We start from the raw sequence: 13,736 nt of genomic DNA, 5'->3' as shown, positions 1-13,736 counted from the left end.
TTCGTTTTATAAAGATTAGATTAGATTAGGTTTATTTGATTTGATTCGAATTTGTTTGTACTTGATTCAATTTTAATGAAAATTCGATTTGATTTTGATTTGTTAAGATTTGATTCATTTGCGTTTTGATTCATTTTCTGGACTGGGCTTGAAGCTAGAATTAGGGTTTGATGTTTGATTGGAAGGAGGGTGCGGCGGCCATGGCTGTGCGCTAGGGTTTGCTGAGGGAGATGGTGAACAGGATCCGGGTCGGTTTGACCCGGTCCACCACCTGATCCATTTGGCCCAAAAATTCGTGGCCCAATCCTGGCTGGTTCATTTTGCTTCATTAATCTCAATTAATTAACCAATTAACTTAATCAATATTAATAATAATCCTAATAAGTAACCTATTAATAATAATATCAAAACAATAATAATATTAATAGTTAATTCTTAATGATTGACAATAATCTATATTAATAATCTTGGTATAAGAAAGACTAACCCATATAATTAAACCCCCTAATTAATTTAATAAAATAAAATATTAATAATCATCCTACTAATCTTAATAATAATAATCCCAATAATAATTCATAATAATAAAGTATAATAAAAATGAGATAAATAGTGAAAACTAATTTAATTAAAAAAATGATAAAAATAGTATATAGAAAACCTTAGAATGAGATAGATGGGCCCAAAATATTTGGGCTTATATATTTGCTAATTGCACATCTTTATTTAATTAAAGAGGGTTTTATAAGAGGTTAGATTTAACAATAGGTATGTTAAACCCCATAGCCCTTAATTTTTAACACCTTTAGTAAATTACAGAGCGCGAATAGTGTCGGGTAAATTTTGGGGTATGACACTTATGCGGTTAATCGGTGTGCTGACCATTTGCTTTTGCTTTGCTAGCTCGCTTGCGGGATCCCTAGTTTTCTCTCTCTCTTTGCTGCAGTTTACAGATCATAATCCACTTGGTATTAATCCCGTTTCATTTTATTTCTCTTGCACTTTATCGCTTTTACGCATCATCCTTTAACACGAGAAGTAGGACTTAGACATTCATCTGGCCAAGCCCTCGAAAGAGGCTCTGTTTTTGTTGGTGTGTTTATATTGGTGCTTTACGGCAGGGAGTCACAGTGTAATAAGACCTATATGGCGCTCCGTTAAGTCTTCATGGAAGGCATGCAGAAAGGGTTAGCAATCAACCCCCACCCAGTCTCATCGAGTCCGTTCAGTAAGCGCACGCTACGCGTTGCTTTCTTCTGAACCAGCACAAGATCTTGTTATTGAGTATGTCAGGAAAATGGTCCATGCAATCGAACCCCCGCATTTACTATAGCTCACGTTGATCGACGTAGACGCTCGGTGTACGCACGCACCGTTTTCCTTTTGGATCCGTGACGGCTTGGTTGCTGAGAGGGACTCGTCCCTCTTGTCTATGGCCCGATCGCTTTCGCGAGGTCTAATGCTTGGTTGACTCGGGTGATCCGCTCCCCTTGTCTATGGCGGGACCGCTTTTCTACTACTTGGCCAGTGCCAGTAGTTTGTTTGCTTTACGAGCGGAGCTCGTTTGTGTGATATCCTTGCGTGCTTTCGTTTTTCCCCATAGGTTGCTAGTTTAGTTTAGACTTGTACCCTTTGTATGATAACATTAGGTAGCAAGCTTTCCCCCTTAGCTTAGGTTTTCCTCATGCATTCTTTAAAACACAAACCACACTCTTTGATTTTCTTTTCTTAAGAGCTTGTTATTTCCGCTCCATTCCCAAGCATAAGTCTCCAAAGGTCGAGCAGCGGAGTGCAAATGTAACTCGTTCACCTAAAAAACACAAAACAAACAGAAATTAGTTAGCCGAGCTACGGTACCTCTGATTCCTCAAAAAAAGATACGTAGGCAGCGGGGTAGGGCCCGTGCGAGTATAACTCTTTCTTTTCCCTACATTTTGCATGCATATTAGTTCAGTTTAGGCATAGATTTGTTACACACCCATAGTTTTAGACACAAGCGTGGATACCATCGAGTACGATGGGCGCGTGGGGTGCTAACACTTTTCCCTCGCGTAACCGACTCCCTTACCCTTTTTCTCTGGTCGTGAGACCGTTGTTTTGTTTTGTGGTTTGCTGGCATTCCCTTCCTTTTCAGGATAAATATGTTAGTGGCGACTCTGTTGATTTTCGCGGTAGCGACAACTCCACACGGTAAATTGCGGGGGTTTGAAAAATGGTAGTTTAAAAACTTATTATTTTCATTTCATATTTCAAAAACATTTTCAATAAAAGTGTTTGAATAATAATAATGGAAATATAAAAAGTAGTTAAATAAATTGAAAATATTAAATAGAAAAGGGAAAGAAGATAACACCCGCAATTAGAAGTTTTTCAAAAATGCGCGCAGAAAGTTTAGAGCGAAAATATGAAAATTATATATTTGTTACAACTTTATCACGTTAACACTTAGTCACTTCACAAATAGCTAAGATGGTTTAATAATGATACACGAAGGTAATCAATTGATTCAATTGTATACTTTACGAGGTGTGTTTATACAATGATTCAATTTCAATAAATTTTAAACTCAACAGTTTCTCAAATTTTAATCACCACTAAAGATCGATTAGGCACCAATTCTAACAAAATTCAACCTTACTTAATAAATCACTATCAATTAAATAAACGATAAACTACACTAAGAATTGAAAACCTTATATTTTGGAAGCTTATTAACGAGGTGCTAAATGAAGCATGCATCTCAGACTAGTTGAATCTTATTATAAAAGCTATTACTTCTGTGAAGATGAGAGTGCTTTGGAATTGGGAAAAAAGAGATTACTTCAACTCCAATAAAGGTTTAAGACAAGGAGGCCCCTTATCTTTTTTCCTATGTATTTATAAACTTTCATATGATTAATGATGTTTCGGAGGAAAAAAGGTGGAATTGTACGAAAGTATGAAAAAATGGTCCTAAGATCTCACATTTGATTTTTGTAGATGATTTAGGGCCTGTTTGAAACACTTTTTAAAAATTGTTTTTAAATTTTCAAAAATTAAAAATTTAAAAACCTGTTTGATTGACTTGTTTTTTAAAACAGTTTTTAGAAACTAATTTCAATTTTTCAATTTTAAAAATCTAAAAAACTAAAATCGTTTAAAGATGTTTTTGTTTTCAATTTTACTTTCTAATTGATTAAAACACACGAAAAATTCAATATTTTCATTAATGGCAATATGGTAATTAATTGAACATTTTATTTTGTTTTATTTCTTCAATCTCTCACCACTAGCTCGCCACTTTAGCAGTGTTGTTTGGTGTTACACCCACCTCATTTTTTTTTCCACTTGTGTAGCAAAATAATTATATAAATTTATTTTAACAATCAATTTTTTTATAAATATTATAATTATTAATAAAATATAATATGTTTATTCATTTTAATATATAATTAATTTTAACTTATTTATTCTAGTATTTGTAATATATTAAAAGTCATTTCAATTATATTACTTTCAGTTTAGTCATAAATATTGTTTAACATATTATATTATTTAAGAAAATACTTTTTTTTGTAAGTTTTTAAAAAAATGTGAAATAATTTAATATTTTATTGAGCTGCAGTAAAATTATAATCTTAATTGTATATTTAAATATAAGTACTTATATTATAATTATTAATTATACTACAAATATAATTAACGTACTTAAATTAATATACTTTCATGAATATAATTGTATATTTAAATATAAGTACTTATAATATAATTATTAGTTATACTACAAATATAATTAACGTACTTAAATTATTATGTATATGTATATATTACCTTAATTTTTATATTTTCACAAAATATATCATCGGTATTTTATATTTTATTATTTAATATAATAAATTATATAAAAAGTTTAATTACCAAATAAGCACTTTTCTTATTTTTTTCAAAATAGTTTTCAAAACTAGATTACTAAACAAATTTTTTCATTTCCTAATTTTAAAAACAGTTTTTAAATTTTTTATTGCCAAACAAATTTTTGTTTTATTTTCTTCCCAAAAACACCTTCTTAAAACTAATTTGTAAAATAATTTTTTAAAACTAAAAAACAAAAGTGATTCAAACGAGCCCTTAGTTCTTTTTGACAAGGCAACTGAGGATCAAATCCAAAGTGTTGTGTATATTTTCATACTTTTTGCTCTATATCAAGTCAAAGGATTAACAAGGAAAAGTCTAACATTATGCTTTTTCGTAATACATCAATTATTATTAGAAGACAAATTATTCATAGGTCAGGTTTCAAAGAAACAACTGATCTAAGGGCTTATTTGGGGGTGCCTTTGACATCAAAAACCTCGAGAGTTAAGTACTACTACTTGATTAAGAAGGTCAAAAGTAAATTGTCAACTTTCTTTTGTAGGAAGAGTGATACTTGGAAAATCTGTGTGTGAAGCATTGCCTACTTACACTATGATGAATACGACTGTTCCAAAAACGTATCTCAAGGAGCTTCAAAGATGTCAAAAAGAATTTATCTGGGGTGGTAGCGAGGACAAAAAACACCTTCATACACTTAGATGGGGTGATGACGGAGGAGTGTTTCAAGACTACCGGGGTAACTGGTTATGAGGATATGTCAAGCATATATGAAAGTGTAATAGTCATACAACTGCGCTTAGGGACGTGTTAGTGGGTCTAGAAATTGCTCGGGACAAAGGATACAGTTGATTTGTTGTTAGGAATGACAAGTAGACCCAAACCCGCGGGGCCCACCCAACCTGAGTCAATGGGTAAAAATTCGAGTTGACTGGATTCAGGTGCCACCCGATATTTTAGATGCGGGTTTGGATAGTGTAAAACTCGCACCCGAAACCCGAAACCACACTCGCTCAGACCTGAAATTACATAAGTGCCCCTAAATATATATAAATTGTAGGAAAATTGATGGAAAATGTCAATGTTGTTGTTGTATTTTATGTGTTTTGCTGCGAGTTTGGATGAAAAATCCTGAATCCAACAGGTGTGAGCGTGTGTTATTTTGCTACCCGAATAGCCTTTGAATTTGAGTTTGAATTCGGGTGGTAATTTCGGGTGTGAGTTTCAGTAATGTAAAACCCGCATCTGACCCTACTTGTTACTATTCCTACTTGTTCAAGTTGATAATAAACTTGTGATGGAAACTATTAATAAATGTCTTATTAAGCCAGGACTAAACCTGATTAGAAGAATTCGTCAATTAGGTAGCACCTTTGGAGAATTGTGAATAAAACATATAAACAAACAAAGAAGTTAATCATTGTGCAGAGAAAATAAAAAATCTTAGGAACGGAGATTAGTTGTGTATGATAATTGTCCAAGTTAGGTACATAATGCTAAAGATTTTGAAAATACTCTTCTACGAGGCATGCTCATATGTAATTCTTTTGGTAGGCCCTCTATATTCACACACAAAAATCAGATCATCTTTATCAAGTGTACCAATAATTAATAATAGTATCAGATCAACTTGATAAAGTATACCAATAATTAATAATAGTCCTCAACATGGAAAATACCACATCAGAAAATACCACATCAATGATGTATATGTATCCTAGACTTCCAAAACTAACTTACTTGTCATTGAAGAAAAGTATGAAACAACTACGCAAAAGAAAGAAAATATATAAAGAGGAAGAAAAAACAATTCAAGACATTGACGCTACTTTGCCATTTCCACTCTACAAATCTACTACAACTAGCATAGCCGACCTATTTTACAAGTAACCGGTCAAACCATTCATAATTCATTCACAGTTTTATTTCAAAGACAAAAAATAAAAATAAAAACAAATTATTGGAAACAACATGTACAAGTGGTGATTCATTCTGAACCAACCATTTTTACAGCAAGAAATCCATACACCTTAACAAACCAAAACCTTTGCTCGCTTTTTCCGCTTCTCTTGAACACGAACCAAACGACGTCGTTAAGCTACCGTCACCACCGTTATTCTCACCTTCTCCAAATTTCTTAGGACACATATAGAAATTTCTTGATCCAATTTCCCTCAGCTTCTCATTCCTATCCAAACCTACACAAACAAAACAAATTTATAATTAACGTAATTTTCAAATTTTTTATTTTAATAATTTATGAAGCACAAACACCACAAAACCATTCAATATTTGTAATAGTTTGAAAAGAAAAATAAATTAAACTTAATTATAAATATTTTGGTGTAGGTCTTTAACAAAGATATAAAATATTTGATACTGACCTTGAACCGGACTAAACTAAACTGTGTGATAAAAAAAAAATTTAAACATAAGGGTTGTTTTTTTATAGGTGTCGGTATAAACTATGCCATGACTTACTTTCTAAGCTGAACTGGGAGTAATGGAGATTGAAGCAGGAAGCTTCCTTCGACGGCAAGATTGGACGGCGACCTTCTTTAACGTATATGCACACCGCCGCCGCGATCAAATCTCCAACGGTTGATTCTGGTGTAATCAACACTTGGACAGGACCAAGGCTCCCCATCATGGTAACCTTAAGCAGCAACTTGGACGGCTGTCTCGGGAAAATCTCCGGCGTGGTCGTTGTCATTGCTGCACGCTTTCTATCTAATACGAGTTCCGGCATCGTTTTCGGCCTTCGAATTTGTGCAGTGGCCAACGTAGCCGCCGTGAGTGAAGTGTGACCGTGAAAAGACAATGATTTGTCTGTTAGTTTGCCTCGCCGGTGAGTTTCCACCGGAGCGTTACGTTGGTGTTTGGTGTTTGGCATGGAGATTACAGGAAGGGTAAAGATGTAAAATTTAAAAAGATTGATGCGTGGTTTTTAGTAGTTTAAGCGACGGTATCTGAAATATCTATAGTGAGGGAAAGCAAGTGTTGGTGAAGATATTTGGCTTTGTGGTTCACGGGTATAGAAAGCTATCATCACCAGAAGGGCGTACCAGGAAGAAGAAAAGTTAAAAAAAAGTGTGATTGGAAAATATCGATGAAAAAAAAGAAGAAGAAGCGTGAGTATCCAACTCTTGTGGGTTTGTTTTTAATACGTAAAGTGCATAGAGTGAAGGTGTATATATACAAAGGAAAATGAAACTTGGCTTTTCTTTTATTCATCGAAAGTTTAATACTAGTAAAATTAATAGGGAATTGTTAAAGCAACCATATGGATTCCTAGCACACCGGTCGGAAAAAAATTAGGTATAATGAGTGATTAAGTCGCTTGACTTAATTTAATATTTTGCTTTGATTCGTTAATTAAAAATTGTTGTACTTTGATCTTTTAAATTAGTTCCGTTAGACCAATCGTTAGTTGGTCTAGTGGTGATTGGCCCTAACTTGGTAAGGAGAACTACGGTTCGATCCCCCACAACTGCGCCACTTGATGCCAGAACTGGCCCCCGAACCGTACTAAACTGGTTTTGATAAACCAAAAAAAAAAGGGGCTGAAACCACTTGATGCCAGAACTGACCTCCGGTGGTTTCATGCCAGAACTGACCCCCGACTTAGCAAAACGACCAACAACAATGCATCAACAATTTCCTTATCCATACAAACACACTCGAAACAACCTTTCTTTTTCCCAAATGGAGAAGAAGCAACAATGAACATCACTCTTCTACGACAACTACCATTTTGTTTATCACGAACAATCTCTAGCCTCTTATTAAAGGTTACTTGCAGTATCGGCTACAATAATCTTAGACTTAGTGTTGAGTTTAATGTGAACTTGGTGACCAAGACCGAATGATATAAAGTAGTGCAAAAGAACAAGACAATTGCAAAGAAAAGGTAAATAAACAAAACGAAAGCTTTAAATTGTAAAGACTGGAAATTGCTTTGAATTAAAATGTCGGAAGCAAACATACATTTTAAACAGTGAACTCGTTTCTCTCTTGGATGCAGATACTTTGAGCGTAATGTTTTGAATGTAATAAATTTCCCCCTCTAAAATGAATACATCAACTTGCTTAACTAGACAATACATAAAGGTAACCGTTGACGGTTACTAGCATCCCACGTTGGGATTTCGTGTGAAACTTTTCCCAAACTTCCCCCACGTTCTGCTTTATGACTCATAGGTTGGAAACTTCTCTTGCCTCCGTTTTATCAATGGCTGTCGACAGTCGAGCCAAATTCCCAAGTTGGCATCTTAGCCGACTAGCTCCTTGGGAATTGTTTCATCAATTCCATCAACAAGCCCCACTTGTCTCATATAAGGTAATTAATGGACCTTCAGATAAAAGATACTCTCTCTCCACTTGGTCCCATTTACTTAGTTGAAAATTGCTTGTCAACAAATTACCCCCAAAATGCCAATTTTGACGAAACTGTGTTGATGGAGAACTTGGACATATTCTTTCTTGTATTTTCGACTACACGTTTTCTAAAAATTACGTCACGCGTCATCATGACCACTTTTTGCACAACAATTTCCCATGTCTATCCATCATTTCTCACGAAGAATCCTAATTTTTAGGGCGTGATGTAACGCCCCGAATTTAATTAATTATTTAATTAAATTGATCAATGATTTATTCGTTGGAATTAGTTGAAGTTGGGATTTATCGGTATTATTCTAAAGGCGTGATTGGATTAATGTGTTGATTTGAGCAGTTAAGTTATGGTCGGATTAGTTAGAGAAATACAATTGTCAGTTGGTATTATTTAAGTTATGGATCAATTGTAGTTGTGGAATATTATTGGGAATAATATTCGTTTATGTTATGTGACTATTTAATTATTTATAGTGTGTTTGTGATTTATTTGATATAATGAAGTTATTAGTATTGGGCCTAGGTGGTAGAAATATGACACAATAGATGGATTATAGATTAAGCCCATTAGTGAGAAGTGAGATAGTAAAGGTTAGGGTTTTAGAGATTTAGTCTCATAACTCATTTTGGTGAAAGAAGAAAAAGTAGAGAAAGAAGAAAGGAAAGCTAGGGCATAAAGGGAGAGAACTCCATTGGAGAAGATGAAGTTTTTGCTAAGGTAAGGGTGGGGTTCTTACTCTCTAAGGGTTGGCATGATGATGTGTATGGTAGAGATTAGGCTTCATAATTGAAATCCATGAATATGTAGAGAATTGCAATGTTGATGATGTTGATGAATGTTGAAATTGATGAATGGCTGCTGAGCACTTGATGAATTGTTAGAGGTTTATATGAGTGAACGATGTTGTGATTATGTATGGTCTCTAATCTTTCAAGTTCATAATTTTGGAATGGTTAGGGTTTGTGATAGATTTTCATGAAACTGTGATTGAAATCATGTTTTGAATGATAATTGTTGATGAATGATGTTAGCTGGTATTGTTATATGCTTCTAATTGCTGTTTGAGAAGGGTTTGGTGTGGTGGAAGTGGATTGTGCAGGTCTGTCTGTTCTGCTATTTTCAGCATAATCGCACGTCCGCTAAGCGGTCTTGGCTCGCTAAGTGGATGCTGGGAACATTTTGAAAAATTTGCGAGCTCGCTAAGCAGAGTTGCGAAAACTGAAAGTTACTGTTTTTAGCCACTAAGCGAACCCTGTTGTATAAAACTGGTCTGCTAAGCGAACCCTGCTGTGCAAAACATGTTGGAACTTTGAAATGACATATCTTTTTATCTGTAGCTCCTTTTTAAGTACCGTTTGAACCTATGACAAGCTAAAATAGACTCCTATCTTATAAGAATGGATTGATAGACATTATAAGAATTATTAAATATGACTTATACTTTTGTATGTGTTGATATGCATAAATTGATAACGATGTTGTATGCTATATGCAATTATTTGTACGTCTTGATAGGGATGAGTTAATAATGTTGTCTTGCGATGAATTAACAATAAATATGTTTTCATTATGAAGTTGAATATAACGTGTTATGATGTTACTTGATTCGTATAATGTGATGTTTGTTGTTAATGTGATGAATGTGTTGATGTTGTTGTTAATAAATGATGAATTAGTGGATGTTGTTATGAGTATGATGAAATTGTTGTCGTTGTTGCTAGTATGTGGAATTTATTGTTGTTGTTGTAGACCCTATGGTCAATGTTGATAAGTTGTATTGTGATGTATTGTGAAGTGAATTGATGTGGTATGATGATACGACATAAGGACGTGATTGAGACGCAATGTATTACTATGATAGTAATGATATGGTTATTGCCATAGAACCTTGGCATTGAGATGATGATGTTTAGACGATGTTGTGATGTGTTATAAATTTGTGTTTTGTGGATGTGCATCATTGTTTCTCATCCATTGCATAAGTGCCTTTTAGCCTGAAAATGACAACGACTATTAGTCTGAAAGATGGCAACGACTATTAGCCTGAAAATGGAAACGACGATGGCCCAAGTGGCAATGTTTAAGTTGGGAGTTTTACTCCAAATGGTACAACATGCATTTGCATAAGTTGAGTCACATTTGAATTGCATTTGAATTGTGTTTGGATTGTTGAGATGATGAGATGTTTGTTGCAACGTGATGATATTATAATTGTGAATTTGAATATGTTGTCCTAATTGTTCAATGACATAGCTGTCGTTTTGAAAGTTGTATTATATTGATAAGTTATTTGTGTTGAAAATTGTTGTGAGATGTTATGTGATGAAAAGTGGTGAAATTATGTATGATCTATATCTCCTATATTATTTATCATGCATTCCTTTATATTGTAAGATATCTCACTCTTTCTGCTGATATTTCCCCTACCATAGGAAATGGGCGGGTGCTTAAGAATAGCTGTGGATGTTCTAAGTAATTTTATGAAGTATTTATGTTGCTCTATGACAAGTCAAGAGGGTCTGGCTCTGATACGTAGCACTCGGGGGGATAGTCGTTATTATTTAAGTTGTTGTATTCTAAGTTGACATATATCTAAAGTTGAATGAGAGATGTTTCTAAGTTGATTCTAATTTATAAGTTGAAGTTGGAAGTTATTGAATAACGTGGTTGTAACACGGTGGGAGAACTGACTTTTTGTTTTGTATTTCGCAAAACATGTTGCGGTTAGCAAGAGTCTGAAGGATAGAAAAACACTTAGAAAGGGGGGGTTTGAATAAGTGTAGTCTTAAAAACTTGAACGATAAAAACAAATTGCACAGTTATTTTTATCCTGGTTCATTGTTAACTAAACTACTCCAGTCCACCCCCACGGAGTGATTTACCTCACCTGAGGATTTAATCCACTAATCGCAACAGATTACAATGGTTTTCCACTTAGCCCACGACTAAGTCTTCTAGAGTATCCTGATCACAACCTGATCACTCTAGGAACAAATGCTTAGACACAAGCTAAGACTTTCTTAGAGTATCCTGACCACCACGTGATCACTCTAATTACAACTGCTTAGACACAAGCTAAGACTTCCTAGAGTATCCTGATCAACACTTGATCACTCTAGTTACTTACAAATTAATGTAATCAATTCTAAGAGTATTACAAATGCTTCTGAAAAGCTATAATCACAACAGTGATATTTCTCTTAACGTTTAAGCTTAATCTCACTAATATATTACAACAACAATGTAGTGAGCTTTGATGAAGATGAAGTTTGAGAGCTTTGATTTGAACAGCGTTTCAGCAAGTTTTTCAGAGTAAGTTCTTTCAGAATTGTTAACCTTGCTTCTCATAAGAACTTCATATTTATAGGCACTTGAGAAGATGACCGTTGGGAGCATTTAATGCTTTGCGTATTCCGTACAGCATTGCATTTAATGTTTCACGCTTTTGTCAACTACCTCGAGCCTTGTTCACGCTGTGTCTACTGACGTTGCCTTTAATAGCTTCCAACGTTCCTTTTGTCAATCAGCGTAGCCTGCCACCTGTACTTTCTTCTGATCTGATGTTTGTGTATACAACGTTTGAATATCATCAGAGTCAAACAGCTTGGTGCAAAGCATCTTCTTGTCTTCTGACCTTGAAGTGCTTCTGAGCGTGATACCATGAGAACTTCAGTGTTTCTGCTTCTGATCTCAAGTTCTTCTGATGCTTCCATAGACCCATGTTCTGATTCTGCTTCGACCATCTTCTGATGTCTTGCCAGACCATGTTCTGATGTTGCATGCTGAACCTTCTGAGTCAAAGCTTCTGAGCGCTGATTTGTGCATACTCTTTATATATTTCCTGAAAAGGAAATTGCAATGTATTAGAGTACCACATTATCTCACACAAAATTCATATCCTTGTTATCATCAAAACTAAGAATATTGATCAGAACAAATCTTGTTCTAACAATCTCCCCCTTTTTGATGATGACAAAAACATATATAAATGATATGAATTTGCGATCAGAAAGAGCAGACGGCTAAAGACAATTTACACAGCTATAGCATAAGCATGTGAATGTGTCTCCCCCTGAGATTAACAATCTCCCCCTGAGATAAATAATCTCCCCCTGAAATTAATACTAGAAGAATTTTATAAATAAAAGACTTCCCTGAGTATTTCAGTAGAGACGTTCACAATGCTTGATCTTCAGAACATTCATGACTTCTAATTTCTGCTTCCATAGGACAGCTTCAGAACATTGAATTTCTTTAGATCCTCAGAACATTCACAGCTTCTGATTCCTGCTTCCATCGGACAGCTTCAGAACTTGAATTTCTTTGATCTTCAGAACATTCACAGCTTCTGATTCCTGCTTCCATCGGACTGCTTCAGAACTTGAATTTCTTTGATCTTCAGAACATTCACAGCTTCTGACTTCTGCTTCCATCGGACAGCTTCAGAACTTGAATTTCTTCTTTCATCACTTCATGCTAGATTGTATCAGAACATTGTTGAATGTACCAGAGCATCATCAGAGCATCTCTACATCCTGAAATGTTACAGAACAAAACTAAACGACAAAAGTCAGCATGAATGAGTCAGAACATAGAGTATGTTTCATAACACATATTGTGTATCAGAGCCATATGGTATGTGTCAGAACACATAAACATAATGTTTCAGATCATATTCTATCATCAGAATATCTGAACATTCTTCCTTCTTGCTTCTGATCCTGAAGCTTCATAGCACTCATCTTGCTTCATGAATCCAAGAACTTGATTCTCTAAAGAATTACTTTTCCTCATCTTGTTGCTTCTTGTGTTGATCTTCAGTTCCTGCAACAACACAACTTAAAAGCATAGAACTTTGCAAGTTCTATTAGTAATGTGGGGCCTTTTTACCCGGTAACTGATAATATTTAATCAAATCATTTATCATATATTTTCTCCCCCTTTTTGTCATATCATCAAAAAGAATATAAAAGATTCAGATGTAGAAAACGACAAAGGAAAGAAACAGAATTAAACTTTTCATTGATTAAACACGCAGGATTACAAAAGATGTACGCAAAATAAGCAGATGCAATCAAGGAAAGAAAACTACAAAGACACAAGGACTACAACCCTAGCCTAGTCATAATCTTAGCTAGCATATCATGAATCCCTGCAGTGTTCTCAGTTTGTCTAGCCATGAAAGCTTGAAACTCTGCATGCCTGTCCAGACTAGAACCTCCACTGTAAGAGAATGCATGAATTCAAGGAGGAAGTGAGAGACAGTTCACAGGAAGAGAGTTAATGTCTCAAACGGGGCTTTCCCTTAACATAGAAGTCAAGAACATGATCCGTAACTTCATCCAATATCTCAAGAAAGTCTTCTTCCTTTGGATAAATGTTGATAACAGCATCACAGAAGAGATTTGACTTGAGACTTCTTGGAATCTTGAGAGATCCGTCTTGAAATCAATGTCAGCGATCCCCGAGATTTGTTTCTCAACCTGGA

At 34.8% G+C, this 13,736-nt stretch overlaps 1 protein-coding gene across 1 annotated transcript; it reads right to left on the bottom strand.

The window, feature by feature from the left end:
- Positions 1-5,662: 5,662 nt before the first annotated feature.
- LOC131624049 (uncharacterized protein At4g22758-like) lies at positions 5,663-7,025 on the bottom strand. Its single transcript, XM_058895044.1, has 2 exons — positions 6,334-7,025; positions 5,663-6,050 (listed from the first exon to the last, which is right to left on the bottom strand). Exons 1-2 carry the CDS (start codon positions 6,743-6,745, stop codon positions 5,860-5,862), a joined length of 603 nt encoding a protein of 200 aa, XP_058751027.1. The 5' UTR covers positions 6,746-7,025; the 3' UTR covers positions 5,663-5,859.
- Positions 7,026-13,736: the final 6,711 nt, after the last annotated feature.

This window comes from Vicia villosa, unplaced genomic scaffold (assembly GCF_029867415.1).
Source record: "Vicia villosa cultivar HV-30 ecotype Madison, WI unplaced genomic scaffold, Vvil1.0 ctg.000101F_1_1_1, whole genome shotgun sequence".
In the NCBI taxonomy this organism is placed as follows: Eukaryota; Viridiplantae; Streptophyta; class Magnoliopsida; order Fabales; family Fabaceae; genus Vicia; species Vicia villosa.
This window is presented reverse-complemented; position numbering and strand designations above follow the sequence as displayed.